Source organism: Canis lupus, chromosome 6, assembly GCF_048164855.1.
Source record: "Canis lupus baileyi chromosome 6, mCanLup2.hap1, whole genome shotgun sequence".
NCBI lineage: Eukaryota > Metazoa > Chordata > Mammalia > Carnivora > Canidae > Canis > Canis lupus.
Genome location: NC_132843.1, coordinates 6,438,756 through 6,458,694, shown reverse-complemented (window position 1 = coordinate 6,458,694; position 19,939 = coordinate 6,438,756). Strand labels below are relative to the sequence as shown.

The window sequence follows — 19,939 nt, the reverse complement described above, 5'->3', positions numbered from 1 at the left end:
AACCAAAGCATCAGGCCAGGCTGGTAGAGCTGCTGACCCCGTTGTGAATCCTGCCTACTTGCCTGGTAGAAGATTCTTACTAGATGCTCTGTTTATCTTAGTGCACAGCCTGAAGAGTCAGCAGTGGAGGAAAAATGAGTAAGGATGCTCTCCGGTGAGCTGCCTTGAAATCTATTTTAAAATATGTTTATGGGGGAGAAAGCTAAATATTTTCAAAAATGTTAAGGGTAGCTAAAGAAAGGAGGCCTAATCTTTGATATGAGCCAATTTCAAAATATTTCATCTTTGTTTTAGAGAAACCTGTATCCACCCACACATGTGCTACTCATCAAGCCTCAGGGAGAATCACTAGGCACCAAGAAATAAAATTAGGACTTTAAACCTAGAAACCAGGTGGTAATAGGTAAAGATTCATCTTCCGCCCAAATCATTCAAAAGTTTCTTGAAACATTTGCAGCCCAGGGAGCAATGAAGGTGAGCTGAAGCTAGTTCATTTATAATACTCCCATCTTTACTCTCTTCTACTTAAAAGTAAAAGAGGTGAATTAAGTATTTACCAGAAGTTAAGTATTTTATCTCTGTGGAGGCCATGTTGTTTCCATGGCCAAATCTGTAATTCCTTTAATTAACTCTCAAGTCAGGCCTTGTTCTAGATGCCAAGGATCCAGCAACAAGAAGATTATTTTTTGAGGGACTCTCAGTGCAATGGGAGACCCAGACGAGGGCTGTAATTTATAATAGTGTAATGAGTGCCCTGCCAGACCTGCACACTGTGCTGTCAGGAAATAAGGGTGTGTGGGCCAGACACCTCAGTCTGAGGGCTCAGAGAGGGGTTGCTTGTGAAAGTCCTGCTTAGAATGAGTCTCAGAAGATGAATAGGAGGGGGTACATAGAAAAGGAGAGAAAGGACGTTTCAGATAACAAAAGCATAATGAGCAAAGGAATAAGCATATCTGAGGAGCTGCACCGGGTCAGGTATGCAGGAAAAGAAGAATGCGTGAAAGATTGAAACATTAATCCTGATTTTATCATGGAAGTAAAGCATCCTGATTGACATTTTTAAAAGATTATTCTGGCTTCAAGGAAGAAAATGGATTAGAAATCATTAGAATTGAATGGAGTCAGGAACAAGACAGGGATGTCCATTCTCACCACTGCTATTCAACATAGTACTGGAAGTCCTAGCCTCAGCAATCAGGCAACAAAAAGACATTAAAGGCATTCAAATTGGCAAAGAAGAAGTCAAACTCTCCCTCTTCCCTCTTCGCCGATGACATGATACTCTACATAGAAAACCCAAAAGTCTCCACCCCAAGATTGCTAGAACTCATACAGCAATTTGGTAGCGTGGCAGGATACAAAATCAATGCCCAGAAGTCAGTGGCATTTCTATACACTAACAATGAGACTGAAGAAAGAGAAATTAAGGAGTCAATCCCATTTACAATTGCACCCAAAAGCATAAGATACTTAGGAATAAACCTAACCAAAGAGGTAAAGGATCTATACCCTAAAAACTATAGAACACTTCTGAAAGAAATTGAGGAAGATACAAAGAGATGGAAAAATATTCCATGCTCATGGATTGGCAGAATTAATATTGTGAAAATGTCAATGTTACCCAGGGCAATGTACACGTTTAATGCAATCCCTATCAAAATACCATGGACTTTCTTCAGAGTTAGAACAAATTATTTTAAGATTTGTGTAGAATCAGAAAAGACCCCGAATAGCCAGGGAAATTTTAAAAAAGAAAACCATATCTGGGGGCATCACAATGCCAGATTTCAGGTTGTACTACAAAGCTGTGGTCATCAAGACAGTGTGGTACTGGCACAAAAACAGACACATAGATCAATGGAACAGAATAGAGAATCCAGAAGTGGACCCTGACCTTTATGGTCAACTAATATTCGATAAAGGAGGAAAGACTATCCACCGGAAGAAAGACAGTCTCTTCAATAAATGGTGCTGGGAAAATTGGACATCCACATGCAGAAGAATGAAACTAGACCACTCTCTTACACCATACACAAAGATAAACTCAAAATGGATGAAAGATCTAAATGTGAGACAAGATTCCATCAAAATCCTAGAGGAGAACACAGGCAACACCCTTTTTGAACTCGGCCATAGTAACTTCTTGCAAGATACATGCACGAAGGCAAAAGAAACAAAAGCAAAAATGAACTATTGGGACTTCATCAAGATAAGAAGCTTTTGCACAGCAAAGGATACAGTCAACAAAACTCAAAGACAACCTACAGAATGGGAGAAGATATTTGCAAATGACAGATCAGATAAAGGGCTAGTTTCCAAGATCTATAAAGAACTTCTTAAACTCAACACCAAAGAAACAAACAATCCAATCACGAAATGGGCAAAAGACATGAACAGAAATCTCACAGAGGAAGACATAGACATGGCCAACACGCACATGAGAAAATGCTCTGCATCACTTGCCATCAGGGAAATACAAATCAAAACCACGATGAGATCCCACCTCACACCAGTGAGAATGGGGAAAATTAACAAGGCAGGAAACCACAAATGTTGGAGAGGATGTGGAGAAAGGGGAACCCTCTTACACTGTTGGTGGGAATGTGAACTGGTGCAGCCACTCTGGGAAACTGTGTGGAGGTTCCTCAAAGAGTTAAAAATAGATCTGCCCTACGACCCAGCAATTGCACCGTTGGGGATTTACCCCAAAGATTCAGATGCAATGAAACGCCGGGACACCTGCACCCCGATGTTTCTAGCAGCAATGTTCACAATAGCCAAACTGTGGAAGGAGCCTCGGTGTCCATTGAAAGATGAATGGATAAAGAAGATGTGGTTTATGTATACAATGGAATATTCCTCAGCCATTAGAAACGACAAATACCCACCATTTGCTTCAACGTGGATGGAACTGGAGGGTATTATGCTGAGTGAAGTAAGTCAGTCGGAGAAGGACAAGCATTGTATGTTCTCATTCATTTGGGGAATATAAATAATAGTGAAAGGGAATATAAGGGAAGGGAGAAGAAATGAGTGGGAAATATCAGAAAGGAAGACAGAACATGAAGATTCCTAACTCTGGGAAACGAACTAGGGGTAATGGAAGGGGAGGAGGGCAGGGGGTGGGGGTGAATGGGTGACGGGCACTGAGGGGGGCACTTGACAGGATGAGCACTGGGTGTTATTCTGTATGTTGGTAAATTGAACACCAATAAAAAATAAATTTATTATAAAAAATAAAATAAAAATAAATTATATTATACCAAAAAAAAAAAAAAAAGAATTGAATGGAGTAACATGGTTCATAGGTAAAAATCCAGGGGTCTGCTGAACTAGAATAGGAAAAAGAAACATCTTTACATTTATCAATCTTTCACTAAAATCTATCATGTTACACAGCAACAGTGTGCTCCTAACTCCCTCTTCCCATCCTCTGCTGCTGTTGCCACAGCTTGCTTCATGTAACGTTCCACAAACACACAGTACATTACAACTGTTTTTGCATCCAACACTCAATAATATTTGAAAGCAATTAAAAATAGAGGGGAAATGAGCTTTATTTGTATTTCTTATATCATTCCCAGTGTTCATATTTTGTGTACATCAGTGTCTTAGTGTCCTGATCCTTCTGCCTGAAAACATCCATCATTTCTTAAAACACTGGTCTGCTGGCCATGATTTTTTTTTAACTTTAATATGTTGAAAAAGCCTTTTTTTTTTCCTTTATTTTCAAAAGATATTATTGCTGAGCATAGCAGTCTATCCAGGTTGACAAGTTTCCCCCTTCGGCCCCTGAAGGATGCCACTCCACCATCCTCTGACTTACATGTGTCAGAGGAGAGGTGTGCTGTCACTCATGTCTGTATGCTTCTGTGTATCCTGTGGCTTTCTGTCTGCCTCCAGGGTGTCCTGTTCAGTTTTCAGCAGTTTGCATAGGATAGGTCTAGATGGAAATTTTTCTGCTAATTTGTTTGCTTTGGTATTTAATCTCATGGATGGTAAATGGATATTTATTGCAGACTGGTAGGTACCCCCACTGCTCCATCCCTAGTTTCTCTGAGGATTTAGGACAGACATGCACCTGCCCTCAAGGAACTTTATAGAAGGATAAGCAAGATATGGTGGTAACCGAGATAGGAAGTGGAGCTGAGAAGCAGACACAGGAAGCTAAGTGAACTCCCTGCTTTATGTTTTGTGTGACTCTCTATATCAGATGTTTGTAATTAGGACTTCAAAAATGAGAATTGTTTTCTTCCATGAGATTGGTCAATCTTGGCTTAAACACATTTCCAGGAATGATATGCAGACATGCTAAGATTTTCTCCACCTGTTAATACAAGATTTGCCAGGAACTAAGGTCTATGCCTTTTTTCCTTGCCAGCTGGAAGAGAAGACTGAGAAGAATTTGGGAGAAGCATGCTCTTCCACCGACAGCAAAGGGGCATTCAAGAAGGAAAGAGAGATGCATCAGAAGCTCCTCACTGACAGTCATGGCCTGGTCATGGACCTGCGCTGGCAGATCCATCACAGTGAGAAGAACTGGAGCCGGGAGAAGGTGGAACTTCTTAGCCGTCTAGACAGAGACCGGCAGGAATGGGAGCAGCAGAAGAAGGAGCTCTTGTGGAGAATAGAACAGGTAAGGAACCACCCAGGCACCCACCAACAGGGAAGGGAGTACAGACAACTAAACTGACCTGGAAATAAGAGCACTTAGAGGAAAAAAAAAAATCAGGCTATTAGAGGTCCTAACTCCATCAGGATGTTTCACAGGCTTCCAGAGGAAGAGGAAAAATGTCATAGAATTTCTAGCATTGGAGACCCAGACTCTACCCTTCCATTACACAGATCCTTTTGTTGCAAAGTTTGGAGGTAACTTCCTTGTATGTGTCTATCTGTATAGTATGTCTGTGGTCAGGGCTGGGGGGCAGGGTAACAGTCAAAGGAATTTAAAGACTAAACTGGAAAGATGAGATTATTTCAGGTCTAGTAAGGTGATTCCTGCCAAAAAAGCAAACTACATTTTAAGTTTGCCCCCTAGAGATGTGGTCACAGTGACTGCTCCAACTTGAATGGAATTCCTGTCCTTTAGTAAAGAAATTGCTGAATTAAGTTGGAAATCAGGCTGTTTGCACCTGCTGTGGATATTGCTGAGCTGTGATTAGGTAGGACCATAGTCAGGGGAGGGAGCTGGTTGCTCATCCTCTTCAGCTAAACAAACGTTCAAACACCCAGATGAACTCAGGAGGAGAGGGAGAGTTGTATTTTTATCTTCCAGAGAATCATTCTCTGCATAACATCAGACTTGGGACCATTTGCATTGGTCACACCTGAGTGATGCACAAATTAAATTTTCACATGAAACTGATGAAGTTTTGAAATTCTTCTCTGTCTAGATTTTTACATAGCATATATGTATTTTTGCATTTATTTCAGCCTGTCACACTTATACATTTATGAGGCCTCAAGGAAACATATTAATCAATAAGAAACTGACTTCAGGAAAAGTAACCTTTTTACTCTATCACAAATGCTTATACTGCCTGCATTTATGTGGGAGCTTTTTGAAAAATGTGCTCTATCATCACCAGACATAATACCTGTGTTAGGCAGGTGCAATGGCCACAGTTAGTTTCTGCATGCTGCAGGGGAGCAAGAGAAGGTGAATGAACTAAAAAAATAATAAAAAATAAAAAGCCAGGAGCCTTTGGCTCAGAAACTGTTGAGAAGAAGGCACACTGCAGATAGAATAGAATGGGGTGGAAGTTCTTCCTAGTTTTAATTACTCACATAACTGAGTCACCATATTGACATTTGATATGGCTCATTTCAAAATTCCCCAAATTCTATCAAAAGAAAGGTGGCCACTTCCTGTTTGGCCTAGAGATGCATCATTTGAGAAGAATCTTCTGTATTAAATCCCCAGTGTACCTAGGTTCTACTGGACAGATAAGTTGTTAGGTGGAAATTACAGGAGCAAACGTGTGTTTGCCAAGTGGTCACAGATCTATCAGATCCAGCCTCAGCTAACTGGTTTCTCAGTAACTCCGGGCACCATGTTATCAAGAAGGTTCCCTCTTGGCATTCCCTCTGTGAGCAGTCTGTCCCTCCTGTACCACAGTAAGGCCATCATAATCCCTGTCATGCCCTTCTGGGGTCCACTTTGCCTGTTATCTGGAGGCTCTTTGGTCTTATCATGGCTTGTTTTTGGAAATCACACCTTGGATATAATTTAAGCAAGTCTTATAGGGTCTTACTTTTGGGAATGAGCAACTCCTAGTAAAGGAAGAAGTAGTAGGACATCCAATGATAATCAACTTTTGAAGAGTTAATGACTCTTCAGGAGGAGCAATCACCCCATTTTAAGACTGTATTTTGAAGAGTAACTGTAGGCCTGTGCTGAACCCCATTTCTGATTCACATCAGTATTCTGTGTCAGGACTATAGCAGTTCTGCTGAGCCGATAGCCTCAGAACTTGAGTCCTCAAGGTTAACATCTTTGAGCATAATGGATTCAAGACACATGGGTTCCAGGCGCTCATCTGTTCCTGAAATCTGTGCAGTGGATCCCACAGGCTTTGTACAATGATCTCACTGCTGTTTTTAGAAGAGGATTTGCTGCCAGTGAATGATGCTTCAGATATGCAGTTGTGGCTTTTAAAAATAAATCCAGCCTTTTCCCCCAAATATTCAGCATTTTAAAAGAAGATTTTATAAATCTTAGCGCCTGATCCCAAAAATTAGATGAAGCAGTTACAGGCATTCTCTGGAAAAGAGGAAATTGACTGAAGCGTGTATATGTGTATAGATTTTGTTTTTCATTCATTTAATTTTTAGCTCCACATTCCATAGATAAACAAGAAATCCAGGTGAACATTCTTCATAAGGTATGCTCTTGATATTTGACTACTTGGTGAGCCGTGTAACCTTGAATGTGATAACATAATACAGTTGGTGAAGGAAGTAACACTAAATCCATTTTCCACTTTCAGAACACATGCTTCATACTTGTCCGGTGTCATTAAATTCCTACATAATTTCTGTACCACATGAGGCATTTTATATGACGGATGACTATGGGAATGCGGTTAAGGTCACTTAACACATGTCATCTATCTTATCAGCATCTCTTGTCCCAGTCCAAATTTGATTGGGCGATAGTTACCTTTTATGGAGTCACACTACATTTCTCCTTAGAATTAAATTCCCAGTTAACATGCAGATGATCTAGGACTCGCCGCCATACTAAAGACCATGTGTCATTCCAGCCTCCTTCCAGCAACTTCCTTAAATCAGCTGCCTCTACAACCTGAAAGGCCATTCTTTTAAAACCTGTCCACAAGGTGACCTTTTTTTCCTTTGACCAGTTTGGGTAAGGTGACACTGTTGAGGGTTTATCATTTCCTGTATTATTTGAAATGTAAGTCTTTTCTTTTTCTATTTGCGGTAAAAGTTGTTCTACTGCAGGATTGGAAATACAGTAGGTGCTGATGGCTGGTCTGAAATGACTCTCCTAGGAAACCCTATCCTTTTAAGGACCCATTATTCTATTACAACATCCCAGAGGCATCTCAGCAGCAGATACCCATTCCAGTTCGTTTTCAGGAAACCTAACACTGACCAGCTTTAGTGTGTTTTGCTCCTGGCTGCCTGCATTTATTTTTGAATTCCCACTGTGCCGAGCTAAAGTGTGCTCGTTCAAAGCCCTCCTCCTTAGTCATTCTTTCCTCCTCTTCACACACACCCTCGGTGTGCATTTGCAGCTCCGAGTGTGATTCTTGCATTTTAATTCCTTGCCCAGAATAGCTTAGAGATGATCATGTGTTGAAACTAAATTGTGCTGGCATACGTTAGATGAACATAATAAAAAGCTTTCCCTTTTTGTTGTTCGTTTTTGTTTGTGTTTTAAAGAAAACAGTTTAGCATCTTGAAGAGAACTGGGAAGAACTGTGCCTTGGGGTTGAGGGACAGGAGAGCTCAGAGGGGCCAAGCTGAAACCCAGAGTGGTCAGCTTGTTCCCTAATTCGATGGTGACCCCACCTCAGAGGCTAACATTTAGGCTCTGGCCACTTGAATCTCCGTCTTTCTCAAATAATCCACCATCTCAGAAATTACTAAAAATGAGTGAAAGTCCTTTGTCTCCATTATTTCACGTGGCTTGGTTCCTGATGATGCACATGCCACTCTCACTTCCAGCCCATGGATGAAGGCATCCCTTGAGACCTACAGGTGTATTCTGTGAAAGATGCTTGGCTAAGAAGTAAATTAATGCTTCCAAGGGAGTTGTAGAACCCTTAAGGACTGAAAATCTTTCTTCAACAAATCCAGGGTGTCACTTTCACCCTTCAGATAGTTTTCTTAGTCAGAAGGGCAGCTGATGTGGTGGAGTGTGAGAGCATGTCACCCAGTAACAACCCCAGTGGAGACACCCAGGTGGAACTCTCCTCAGCCCTCCACTGTGCTTTCTGTGCATGTTTCAAAAGGAAGGCAGTGAGGAAAGGTCTGGAGAGTCCGGGGAAAGCAGTGCATTACAGCTTCTCTAGGGAGTAAGCATCCGCCCTGCTCATCATATCCTGCCTGTCCCTGTGATTTCACACTGGCTCCCTTCCTAAGTGGCTCCACATGGTTTGTTCTAGAGCTGTAAATCAACAAGGCGTGTATTGCACACCGACCCCAGGGAGGGTGAGCAGGGGTCTCATGGACAAACAGTGCGCCCGGCTGGACTTGTCTGGCCAGTGGCCCCTGCACACCTCCCCTCTACAACAGGCATCTGTCCCCATTTTACAGATGAGAACACTGAGCTGGGGACAGCTGGGAACTTCACGTCTGCTAGCAAGCCGGCAAGCCACAGGACAATGGCTCCAACTCAGGCCTTCCGAATCCCAGAGGGTCCTGTGTTTTGCCCACTGTTGCTTCCTGAATTTTCCAAGTCAGGCAAAAAAAAAAAAAAAAAAAAGGTTTAGCTCTAAAGTATGCAGCTTATTTTTTGTTTTTAAGTCAGACCAGATCTTGAATTAACTTGATAGCTAAGGTTTAATTAACCCTCTCAAGCAAAGTTAGAAATTGTTTCTGACACCCTATGGTTACAACCCAGTTCAATCCCTTGGATTATATGCAGGACTCATTCCAAAGGACTTGGAAATAATAGTGACCTAAGGAGGAAACTCTGCTGGTGAGGAAAATCAGATTCACCCTCAGAAGTTTGCTATCGCCAATGGTTTTCCTTAAGTTCTGAAAGTATAAAAGAGAGCTCTAAATATGTCATTTAACAATGTTCAGTTTTTTAAAAATAAATGTATAATGTCCCGTGGACAGTACACCACGTTGTATATAGTAATATATATATTCTACTCAGCAGGAATTGGCTTGTGTGTGTGATTAATGTAGATTTTCCAGTCCAGATAAAATTGTGATTTTATTTATTTATTTTTTTTAGTAAAAGCGTCTGTAATGTTGTATTACTTATGAAATTAAGGCCAGAACTTTAAGAACATTTGCTTCTCACAGTCTTTCCGATGGACGCAAGCATAGTGCAGATCATGGCGGAGCAGTGGTCTTAGGGAGAGCCACATACAGAAAAGTGAGGCTAATTGTTTTCATTTTTAAAACCCTGAAGTTGCAGAAAGAAAACAGTCCCCGGAGAAGTGGCAGTTTCCTCTGTGATCAAAAAGAAGGCACCATCCGCCCCTTTGCCCATCCAGGAAGCCCCCGAATGCCCCGTCCCTTGGGGATGTGGTCCTGTGCAGACACCGACTCCACCCCATTCGAAGACCGGCCGCTGTCCAAGCTGAAGGAATCAGACAGATGTTCAGCACGGGAAAACCTCTACTTGGACGCCTTGTCTCTAGATGACGAGCCAGAGGAGCCTCCAGCCCGAGAGCCCCAGCGGGAGTTCAGGAACTGCCTCCCCCAGGTCGGCCTGGGATTTGGGGTCCAGTTAACTGCTGCAGGACCAAGGGGGTTGTCAGGAAACCTGTCCACGTGGCCAGCAGGCCTGGGATTTGCAAATCGCAGCCTCTGGGCTGAGTAAGCATGAAAAATTCATGGTGCCAAGAGTTCTGCTTGGTGGCCCTGACCCCAAGCTCCTAGTGAGTGCTGCAGGCAGTTCCCTCTACCACCATGTTTCAGGTTTGGAGAGTTTGGAGACATAGAACTGTGTCCCGTGTAAACAAAAGGTCTCATACATGAGCTGGTCCAATGAAACACACAGGAGGAGACAGTTTATTCTCAGGAGTATAGGTCTTCAACCTCTCTTTAAATCATAACAGCCTTCTGATTCTAAACAACTTGCTGGTAACAAAAAAGGAATCTGTTCTAAGGAAAGTACCTCACGTCTGGAAATAGTATTACTAAACAATGACATGCTATAAATTCTTATACTGTGCAAAGAAGGGGGGAACAAGTCCCAACACTTAGAAGCCATACAAAAATTAGATCAACAAATCAGTGAGCTAAGTAAGCTCTGGGCTGAAATTTCCATGGCACAATGTCAGGTTTTTCTAGTGATTCCCCTTCTACAACTGGGTTTTATTTATTTATTTATTATTATTTTTTTAATTTTTATTTATTTATGATAGTCACACAGAGAGAGAGAGACAGAGACAGAGACATAGGCAGAGGGAGAAGCAGGCTCCATATACCGGGAGCCCGATGTGGGATTCGATCCTGGGTCTCCAGGATCGCGCCCTGGGCCAAAGGCAGGCGCTAAACCGCTGCGCCACCCAGGGATCCCTACAACTGGGTTTTAAAACTGGGTTGGATTTTAGGAATCGTTACATGTAAGTCGGTTTAACAGTTGCTGTACCTGTCCCTAAGCCAGTCCAGAGACAGACTTCTAAGAGTTCATGCGAAGTAGTGTTGAAATGTGGGGCAGCTAGACTTCAGCCAGATGTCCATGAGGCAAGGTGCCTTCTCCGCAGTATATGGCCAGGTGGCATGACATCACTAGTGCGCCACCCTGTTTGATCTATTGGCAACTCCCATGGTGCAGTTGCACAGCAGAGAGGAAGCAGGTTGGGAGCCTGCCCTGGTCCCAGTCCACAGTGACTGGGGTCCTGAGCAAAAGTCAGTAAGTCATTATAAGCTCGCCTCTGATTCCAAATGGCAATGCTCACAACCGAGAATGTGCTCAAGCCAAAGGCGGTTGCATCGACTTCTAAAGTGAGGCTTAGACCAAGGGGCCTAGCCACCTAACTTCCTCTATGGGGAGCCACGTCTTCCTTTTCCCCACCTCCTCCTCTCTGTCTCTGTCTCTCTCTTTCTTACACACACACACACACACACACACACACACACACGTATGTGTCATTACAACAGCCAGACTTGAAATTCATATACTAGCTTCCTTTGAGAAAGCACGGGAGAGCTACCTCCTTCATGATGAAGTATATAGCCAGTTTTTCTCACTCACATGGGCTCCTTCCTGGACGGCAGGAGCTGCAGTCCCTCCTCACACTGCAGGTCCTCGTTTTATTATAGTTCAAAGAGCTGGGGGTCAGGAGCATTCCCAACCAACACCTGGCCTCAGTGTATATTCTAAATGGTATTTTCCTATGGCAGAAGAGCAAAACAAATCACTTAGCACATTGAAGCTGCCTGGCAACCAATATGAACAGATTCAGACGATCTTATTTCTTCTTTATAGGAAGAAGAAAATCACAAGGGAAATCTTCAAAGGTAAGTAAGAGTAACGAAAACAGTAGTAGGCTACCGAAATTAAAACCTCTTGGTCTTAAAATTCTATCCTGTCGCTGAAGACTGTCTTCAAAAGGACTTAAAGTAACACTTCTAAATAAGTAGTGGCTTTATTATGATTGATTTTGTAAATACAGAATTTCCTATTATTAGCAAGAAAGGCCAGAGACTAGCTGCACTGGTGTGGGCGGTAGTGTCATGGTGAGGACAGTTACAGCTGTGGACTGTGTGTATAAAAGAATGTTGTGTTCAGTGATTTCTGAAAAGTCCACAGAAACCCCTCTCGTCTCATTTGGTCTGGAAAGACTCCCACTTGATATGCCATGAGACATTTCATATACTGTGCATTTAAAGCTCTGCTGGGAGGATTTATTAAAATATTTCCCGGCAGTAAACCACAAATAAATTCCAAGTGAGTGATGCTGGTGATACTGGTTGTCACATATGACCCAAAATATATATGATAGGATGTATCTGAAAAGACACATCTAAACAGATTTGTTTACATTTAAACATTAAAAACATACAACTGAGTGGAAAGTACAAAGATTTCCCATACACAACCCCCGACGCACACACCCCACCCTCACACACATGCTTCTTTATAGATGAACACATGCTGTTTCCACCCCAGGAAACTTCTTCTCAGGGCAATTGGCTGTTTCCAGATCGCCTCATCCCTGGTTTTCCTAGGAACTTCAAGTCCATGAATCACTGTCTCCTCCCCATGTTGCCCTGTATCAGGTTCATCCACAACCATCCCAAATGCGTGTGGTGCGTTTCTGTCCTTCAGGCTCTGCCTTGACTGGTCTTTCTCAGACCATCCAAGGCTGCATTCGAGAACTAGAGCCTGGTTTCAAATGCACTTCTGCCTCTCGCTAGCCATATGCCCTGAGGTGAGCTGGGTAACTAACTACCTTGTGCCTCAGTTTCCTCATCTGTAGACAGAAGGCATTTAAATTGCTTTACAGCTTAAATGTGTTACTACACATAAAACAAAGCAATGCCAGACACAGTCAACAGAGTTTAACTATCTTCACAGAGCTCTTCTGGGTATACTAGCTCTGATTTTTTATCTTTTTTAAAAAGTTTATTTTTTTAGTAATCTCTACACCCAACGTGGGGTTCGAACTCACAACCCCAAGATCAAAAGTCATACGTTCCACTGACTGAGCTAAACAGGCTCGCCTCTTATTTTTTATCTTAATTGCTACTATTAATTTCAAAAGTCATCCATACTTAGAAAAGTTAAACTGAAATGAGAACTCAAACATCACAATATCAGAAATATTATTAAAACTTAGATATCAGAATGTCTGAGGTGAGAGGGGTACTTGTGTGTCATCCCCACCATCCCCTTCTCCTTCTTGCTTCAAGAAGTTTCCTGTCAAAAAAAAAAAAAAAAAAAAAAGAAGTTTCCTGTCTTCCCTCCATGCTTTCTTCCTTGTACCTTCACACAATGGCACACATTTCAGTTGTGTCCGGTTTTGTATCTTAGGTTTGGCCACTGCTAAGGCTGATGTGTCCCCTTTTTCTGCCCAAAACGCCTCTGTTCCACAAAATCCATCCAAGCCCTGGAGGCAGAAATGGGGCTTAGACAAGCAGTGTCCAAGGAATATAGATAGGGTTGGGGTTTCGGTACCCATAGAGCACTTCCAGCCCCCAGTGAACAGCATTCTGAAGCTCATTAGTAATTCAGCAACCCCTGGACTTGGCCCCAGAGGCAAGAAGAGAAATCACACTTGCTGGAAAGCTTAATAAATTGACCTGTTCCTTCGATTTCTTTTTATTTTCAGTGCTAGTTGGGAGCCAGCTTACCGTTATTCATCAGGCCATAGGAGAGTTTGTAGATGGTTTCTAACAAAAAAATACCACTCACTTTTGCCTCTTGTGAGAAATAACAAGCTAGAAGGCCCACCAGGATCCGTAGTCTGCTCTCTTTTATGCCAGAGTGGTATCCACAAGAGCATGCGTCCCCAGGGTGAGGGCAGAGGCACCCAGAGCTTTTTGCCACTTCTGTGGTACACAGACCCCAGTCCTGGCCTCAGCACCGCTAGTGGTTCGTGCAGTGGAGCGGCCCACGTACTCTCTGTCTGGGACCTGTCTGGCAGCACTTGTGCTGATCTGAAACCCTAGGTGTGGGCAGCCCCCATGGCGCAGTGGTTTGGCGCCGCCTGCAGCCTGGGGTGTGATCCCGGAGACCCGGGATCGAGTCCCGCATCGGGCTCCCTGAATGGAGCCTGCTTCTCCCTCTACCTGTGTCCCTGCCTCTCTCTCTCTCTCTGTGTCTATGAATAAATAAATAAAATCTTAAAAAAAAAAAAAACCCTAGGTGTTTAAACTTGTTTGGGGTGTGCAGATAGCAAGATGTCCTATGAAAAAGTGGTGTAGTGGCAGAGACAGTCTGGGTGCCTCCCCTCCACCCCAGCCAGAGAGCCCAGGTCCAAGCTCACAGGCAGGGCCAGCCCCAAGCCTTCCTGGCCGCCACTGCTTTGCCCTGGGGGGCTTGACAGGCTGCCTGGGTGCTCCAGCCAGCTCCTGTCTGAGCATTGCAGAATCCTGGACCCTCTAGGGTGCCCACCCTGGGCTATAGGAGGTAGTCAGGAAATTCATACCAAATAGAAATATATTCAGTGAAAGCACTAATATATTGAGGAATCTACATCCAAATGCACATCCATCAGGGAGCACTTACCCCAAACTGGCTGTTCCTTTAGCTTACCTATCTTCACCCCCACATGGTATATGTGTGTGTGTGCAGGCATCTTCCTCTTATCCAGGAATTCAGGAGGAGCAAGAACAAAAAAACAGGCTTTGGCTATAAAGGAGGGAAGCAGAGGGAAGGGAAGAACTGGGCCCTGCTGGTGGATTTCAGCCGGGCCAGACGACGTTTCTGTTGGAAGTGGTGTTTGGAAATTAGTGCCCACCTGTCACACCTTCCACTTCCCTCCTTTGCTTCACATCTTCTGTTTGGTCTCTGGAGGTTAGTTAGTACAGTTGACCCCTGAACAACATGGATTGAACAACATGGGTCCACTTAGATACGGATTTTTTTCCAGTTAATATAGTACTATAAATGTATATTGTCTTCCTTATGGTTTTCTCTTTTTTTTTAAGATTTAATTTTTTATTTGAGAGAAAGAGCATGAGTGGGGACGGGGAGGAAGGGCAGAGGAATAGGGAGAAGCAGACTCCCTGTTGAGCAGGAAGCCCAACATGGGGCTCAATCCCAGGACCCCGGGATCATGACCTGAGCTGAAGGCAGACACTTAACCAACTGAGCCACCCAGGTGCCCCTCCTTATGGTTTTCTTTTTCTTTTTCTTTTTTTTTAAAGATTTTATTTATTTATTCATGATAGCCACACAGAGAGAGACAGAGAGGCAGAGACACAGGCAGAGGGAGAAGCAGGCTCCATGCAGGGAGCCCGACGTGGGATTCGATCCCGGGTCTCCAGGATCGCGCCCCCGGGTCAAAGGCAGGCGCCAAACCACTGTGCCACCCAGGGATCCCCTATGGTTTTCTTATTAACATTTTCTTTCGTTAACTTATTTTAAGAATACAGTATTTAATACGTATACAAAATATGTGTTCATAGACTGTTTATACATCAATAAGGCTTCTGTTCAACAGTTGGCTCTTAGTAGTTAAGTTGGGGGGAGTCAAAAATTGTACATGGATTTTCGACTACATGGGGGTCAGATGCCCTAACCCCTGTATCGTTCAGGGGTCAACTGTACTTCCGTAGAAGTTCATCCAATAGATGATGAGGCCAGTGGGCGAACAGGACGTCAGATTATAGCTGTGATGTTGTGGTGCCCACCCCCCTGCATATACCATTAGCTGGGTTTGGATCAGGACAGGGCTGCTTTCCTGTCAGCAGTGCAAGCATCTGCCACAATACCTGGAACTCAGGAAACTCCTAGTAGGTTAGGATTTGAGGGCACTCATCAGCCAGATGTCCTCTAGAGCATCCACAGGCCAAAATGAAACCATTCCAAAGTGGGTTTGGAGCTGAACCCTGACCACCCCAGAGCTCAGCCTCCAGCTTGTTCCCATAATATTTGAGGGCTGCCTGTATTCCATTCTGACAAATATAAGGCTCCTGGAACAATTCCAGAGCTGTTAAAAGTTCATCAAACATCCACAGGGCAGCTCAAGAGTAGAGAACATCAAGGAGCCAGAAAGTGTTCCCTCTGGCCTGCATGGAGACTGACACACAACAGGCACCTGTCCCTTGGGCAGCACATGCATGCCGCGCTGGGTCGGGGGTGCAGGGTGGCAGGTCAGCAGGCTGCCCGGCTGGCAGGCAGCTGACACCCTTTTCTCCCCCACCTTCCCCAGGGCCGTGTCTGTGTCCTCCATGTCTGAGTTCCAGCGTCTGATGGACGTTTCTCCCTTCCTGCCGGAGAAGGGCGTCCCCGCCACCAGCAGCAAGGAGGACATCACTCCGCCCCTGTCTCCTGATGATCTGAAGTACATCGAGGAGTTCAACAGCAAGAACTGGGACGAGAGGCCCCCGGAGCCCTGGGCAGACAGGACCGAGGGGGGGCGGGCAGGGAGCGAGGCTGGTGCAGAGCCTTTCCCTGACTCCTCCTGGTACCTCACCACGAGTGTCACCATGACTACGGACACCATGACCAGCCCAGAGCACTGCCAGAAGCAGCCCCTTCGGAGCCCCATGTGCGCGGAGCAGGCCGGGGTGCGGGTGCTGCACAGCCCGCCCGCGGTCCGTAGGATGGATGGCATCGTGGTGGCGGGCAGTGAGGGCAAGGGCCGGGCCGAGCCCGAGTGCCCGTTTCCAACTAGCAGAGCCAGGGGGGGCACTGGAGACACAAAAGGGGGTCCCTCAGAACACGTGCTCAGCAGGTGGCCTTGCGCCCCCTCCAGGCACCCCCGAGACTATGTGGAGGGAGGGCTGCGCCCCCTCGAAAGTGCCCTCTGCGCCCCCCTGGGTTTTGCCTCCTCGCTGCACGGCCTGCAGATGTCCAAGAACATGAGTGATGACATGAAGGAGGTGGCCTTCTCGGTCAGGAACGCCATCTGCTCTGGCCCCCCCAAGCCTCCGCTCAAGGACATGGCCTGCCAGACCAATGGGTCCCGGACGACGGGAACACAGACCGTCCAGACCATCACCATTGGCCTGCAGACCGAAGCCCTGCGTGGCAGCGCCGTCACCAGCAGCCCCCACAAGTGTCTCACACCCAAGGCCGGGGGCGGGGCCACGCCCGCGTCATCTCCTTCCCGTGGCCTTCGGAGCCGGCAGATGGCCCCCGCCATCGAGAAGGTGCAGGCCAAGTTCGAACGCACGTGCTGCTCCCCCAAGTACGGGTCTCCCAAGCTGCAGAGGAAGCCCCTCCCCAAAGCTGAGCCGCCCAACAGCAGGACCTCCCTGGGGCTGGCCCCAAAGGGGTGCAGCGAGTCCGCCTGGGCCCGTTCCACCACCACGAGGGAGAGCCCGGTGCACACCGCCATCAACGATGGCCTCTCCAGCCTCTTCAACATCATCGACCACAGCCCCGTGGTGCAGGACCCCTTCCAGAAGGGGACTCGGGCCGGGAGCCGATCTCGCTCAGCAGAACCCCGGCCCGAGCTGGGCCCAGGCCAGGAAACGGGCCCCAGTTCCCGGGGCCGGTCCCCCAGCCCCATCGGGGCTGGCTCAGAGACTTGGAGGGAGGAAGGGGGAGAGGGCACGCCCTTGAGGCAGGACTTATCCGCTCCCCCTGGTTACACGTTCACTGAGAACGTAGCCCGGATCCTCAACAAGAAGCTGTTGGAGCATGCCTTAAAGGAGGAGAGGAGGCAGGCCCCCCACGGGCCCCCAAGTCTTAACAGTGACAGCCACATGGGAGAAACCATCAAAGCTGAACCAGGGTCCATCGAGGTAATAAGGCTGAGTATTCCAACCGTCCCCCCCACTGGCTCTTCTGTTCAAATGTCAAGAAAACACATGTAAAGCTGGGGTTTTGCTAGGTCATCTGGTTTCAGGAATAGGTTCTTGTGAGCTGGGAAGATACAGGGTTTATGGGAGAATGGAACAGGCTGAAACATAAGGCCCAAGCTGCTCCTAAAGAAAAGTTCCTATTATTGTCCTCAGTGATCTTTTCTTGAAGATGTAGCTCAGGGTTTGGTTCAGGTTCTCTTGTCTGATCTAGCTGATGGTGCTCATCTGTCTATCTGGGCTTTTCACTTGGGGTTATAATTTGCCCTCTTTCTGTGTGAATTTGTGTCCTAGAAATGTGTGTGTGTGAAGTGTGTGAGAGTCACGTCAGGGTTCTCTGCGTGCTCCAGATCTTTATCCAGGACAACACAAGAGGTATGCCGGAGAGGGTGTAATAGTGTGGACACTAGAACGTGCTTCATCAGGAACGTACAAGAATGTCTGGATTCCAGTGCTGGCGTCAGTACAGAATAGCAGCCCTCTGTCTCACAAATCCCATGCCCTCTACGACCACGAATCTCCCTGGCAATAAAACCAGGTGAGACAGATGGATAAGATCAAATTCCTGCCTTCATACAATGTGGTTATTGTTATTATCGCCCTTACATCTGTCATATTATCACAGTCTATATGACCACACATCCCGTCACCTGCTATTACCCTGCGATATTATTACATCCCCCTTAACATTATTCACCAATGGGTCAACCTTGAATGTCGTTCTAATGCATATCCACATGCCGTATGTCCATACCACGCCACATTAAAAACAATCCTCATTTCCACTTCAAGAATGAGCGAAACAAAACAAAGCCTGACAGTAATGCTGGGAATGAGAGGGTGGGGCTGCGGGCCTGGTGCAGTGAAGCAGCACATGTTCCCTGCCCTCAGCAGACACTGTGATCCCGCATGTAGACTTGAGGGTGAGGCTGATTCACCACTAGCCCTGAGGAACAGACTCCACACCCAGATATATCCGTAACCATTCCCCAGGCGAGGCAGCTCTGAGATGGCAAGGGTCAGAGAGGAGAGAAATACGCTCCCAGGGCCGCCCCCCTGCTCTCCCGCCATGGCCCAGGTAGCCCTGGCTTCACAGGTGAGGAGATGAGGCAGGTGTGTGTTTCCTATGTTACCTCCAGACCCACGTTTCCCCCGGGGTGGGGGTCGAGGGGAAACAATAGCCCCCAGTCTAACCTATCAAGTTGGAGTCAACTGACAATGTAGAGTTTAAATCTGAAGGAGGTCAAACCACGTGAAATTACCCGTGACCTACAGAAATGGCAATTGCCATTTCATTCAACCTAATATCGATGGTACATTGGCTCTGTTCTGAACATGAGTCTTTGTGATAAAGTTGTTTATGTGCTCTGAGAAGAACAAACACCGTGATTGAGTGTTCTCAGGTGTCTTCTGCAGGCTGCTTTTACCCCCGACCCTCCAGGGGTCTCAGGTAAGTGACTTAGTTCTGCAGAAGGCTTATTTGTGTGAATGCCCTACCTCCTTAGGGCTCTGGAGGAATCAGGGCTCTGGCCCAAAGCATTAACTGGCTGGTCTGTGATGTCCATTAATATTAGAAACTAAAGAGAAATTAATGTTTAGGAACCAAAAAGGGCTTTGAGTTACAGTGAATGCTCCAAGCAATCTATGATAATAGAAAGACAACCGCTTAATGGCTAAAGCAGCTCTAAGGCATGAAAACGAATTTATCAGTACGGAGCTATGCCCATCCCCCTGCCACTTTGGTCCTCTCTGTAAAATGTCCATTTAAATTATCTTCTCACTGGGTGTGTTTGCTACCAAAGAGATGATCGGCCAATTCGGGGAATTCAGTACTTGCCTGGAGCACTCACTGGCAGAGATTAAATACTATGGGCTCCTGTTTCCTTTCCTGTTGGTATTTTGCTTGTTCTAGATTCCAGTGACATTGTTCCTATCTAAATTGACTTCCTGTAATAGGCCCATTGGAAATCCCTTCCCATCATCCCCTAAATTATGTAATAAGTAGTTCTGGGTTTTCATTCCAAAATCACCAGGACTTGTGCTGATTGTCCAACCTGCCCTGAGCACCCCGCAGTGGGCCCTTCCCTAAATGTTCCCTGGATGCCTGGACATTGGCCTCCCTGGCTGGGGGCATGGCGGGAAATCTCCCTTGTCTTTTCTCACTCCTGTCCCATGGCTATATTTATCCTCTTTTTTTCTCTTGATACTGTAGCACCAGTTCTATCATGCGGAGAAGCTAAGAGATGAGTTATGGTGTGAAGGGAAAGAATAATCTGGAAATGCAGTGCTATTCTTCCCTCCTGTGTCT

At 45.7% G+C, this 19,939-nt stretch overlaps 1 protein-coding gene across 10 annotated transcripts in view; it reads left to right on the top strand.

The window, feature by feature from the left end:
- Nucleotides 1-19,939, top strand: part of MTCL1 (microtubule crosslinking factor 1) — a 128,566-nt gene that overhangs the window by 104,254 nt on the left and 4,373 nt on the right. For 8 of the 10 annotated variants that reach the window (XM_072828745.1, XM_072828746.1, XM_072828750.1 and 5 more), the window contains 4 exons: nucleotides 4,382-4,636; nucleotides 9,614-9,910; nucleotides 11,642-11,673; nucleotides 16,035-17,574. In XM_072828745.1, coding sequence (XP_072684846.1) covers nucleotides 4,382-4,636; nucleotides 9,614-9,910; nucleotides 11,642-11,673; nucleotides 16,035-17,574 — 2,124 coding nt within the window. Of the gene's footprint in view, nucleotides 1-4,381; nucleotides 4,637-9,613; nucleotides 9,911-11,641; nucleotides 11,674-16,034; nucleotides 17,575-17,981; nucleotides 18,170-19,939 lie in introns of all 10 variants that reach the window. The other 2 variants (XR_012032288.1, XR_012032287.1) reach the window with 1 other exon arrangement.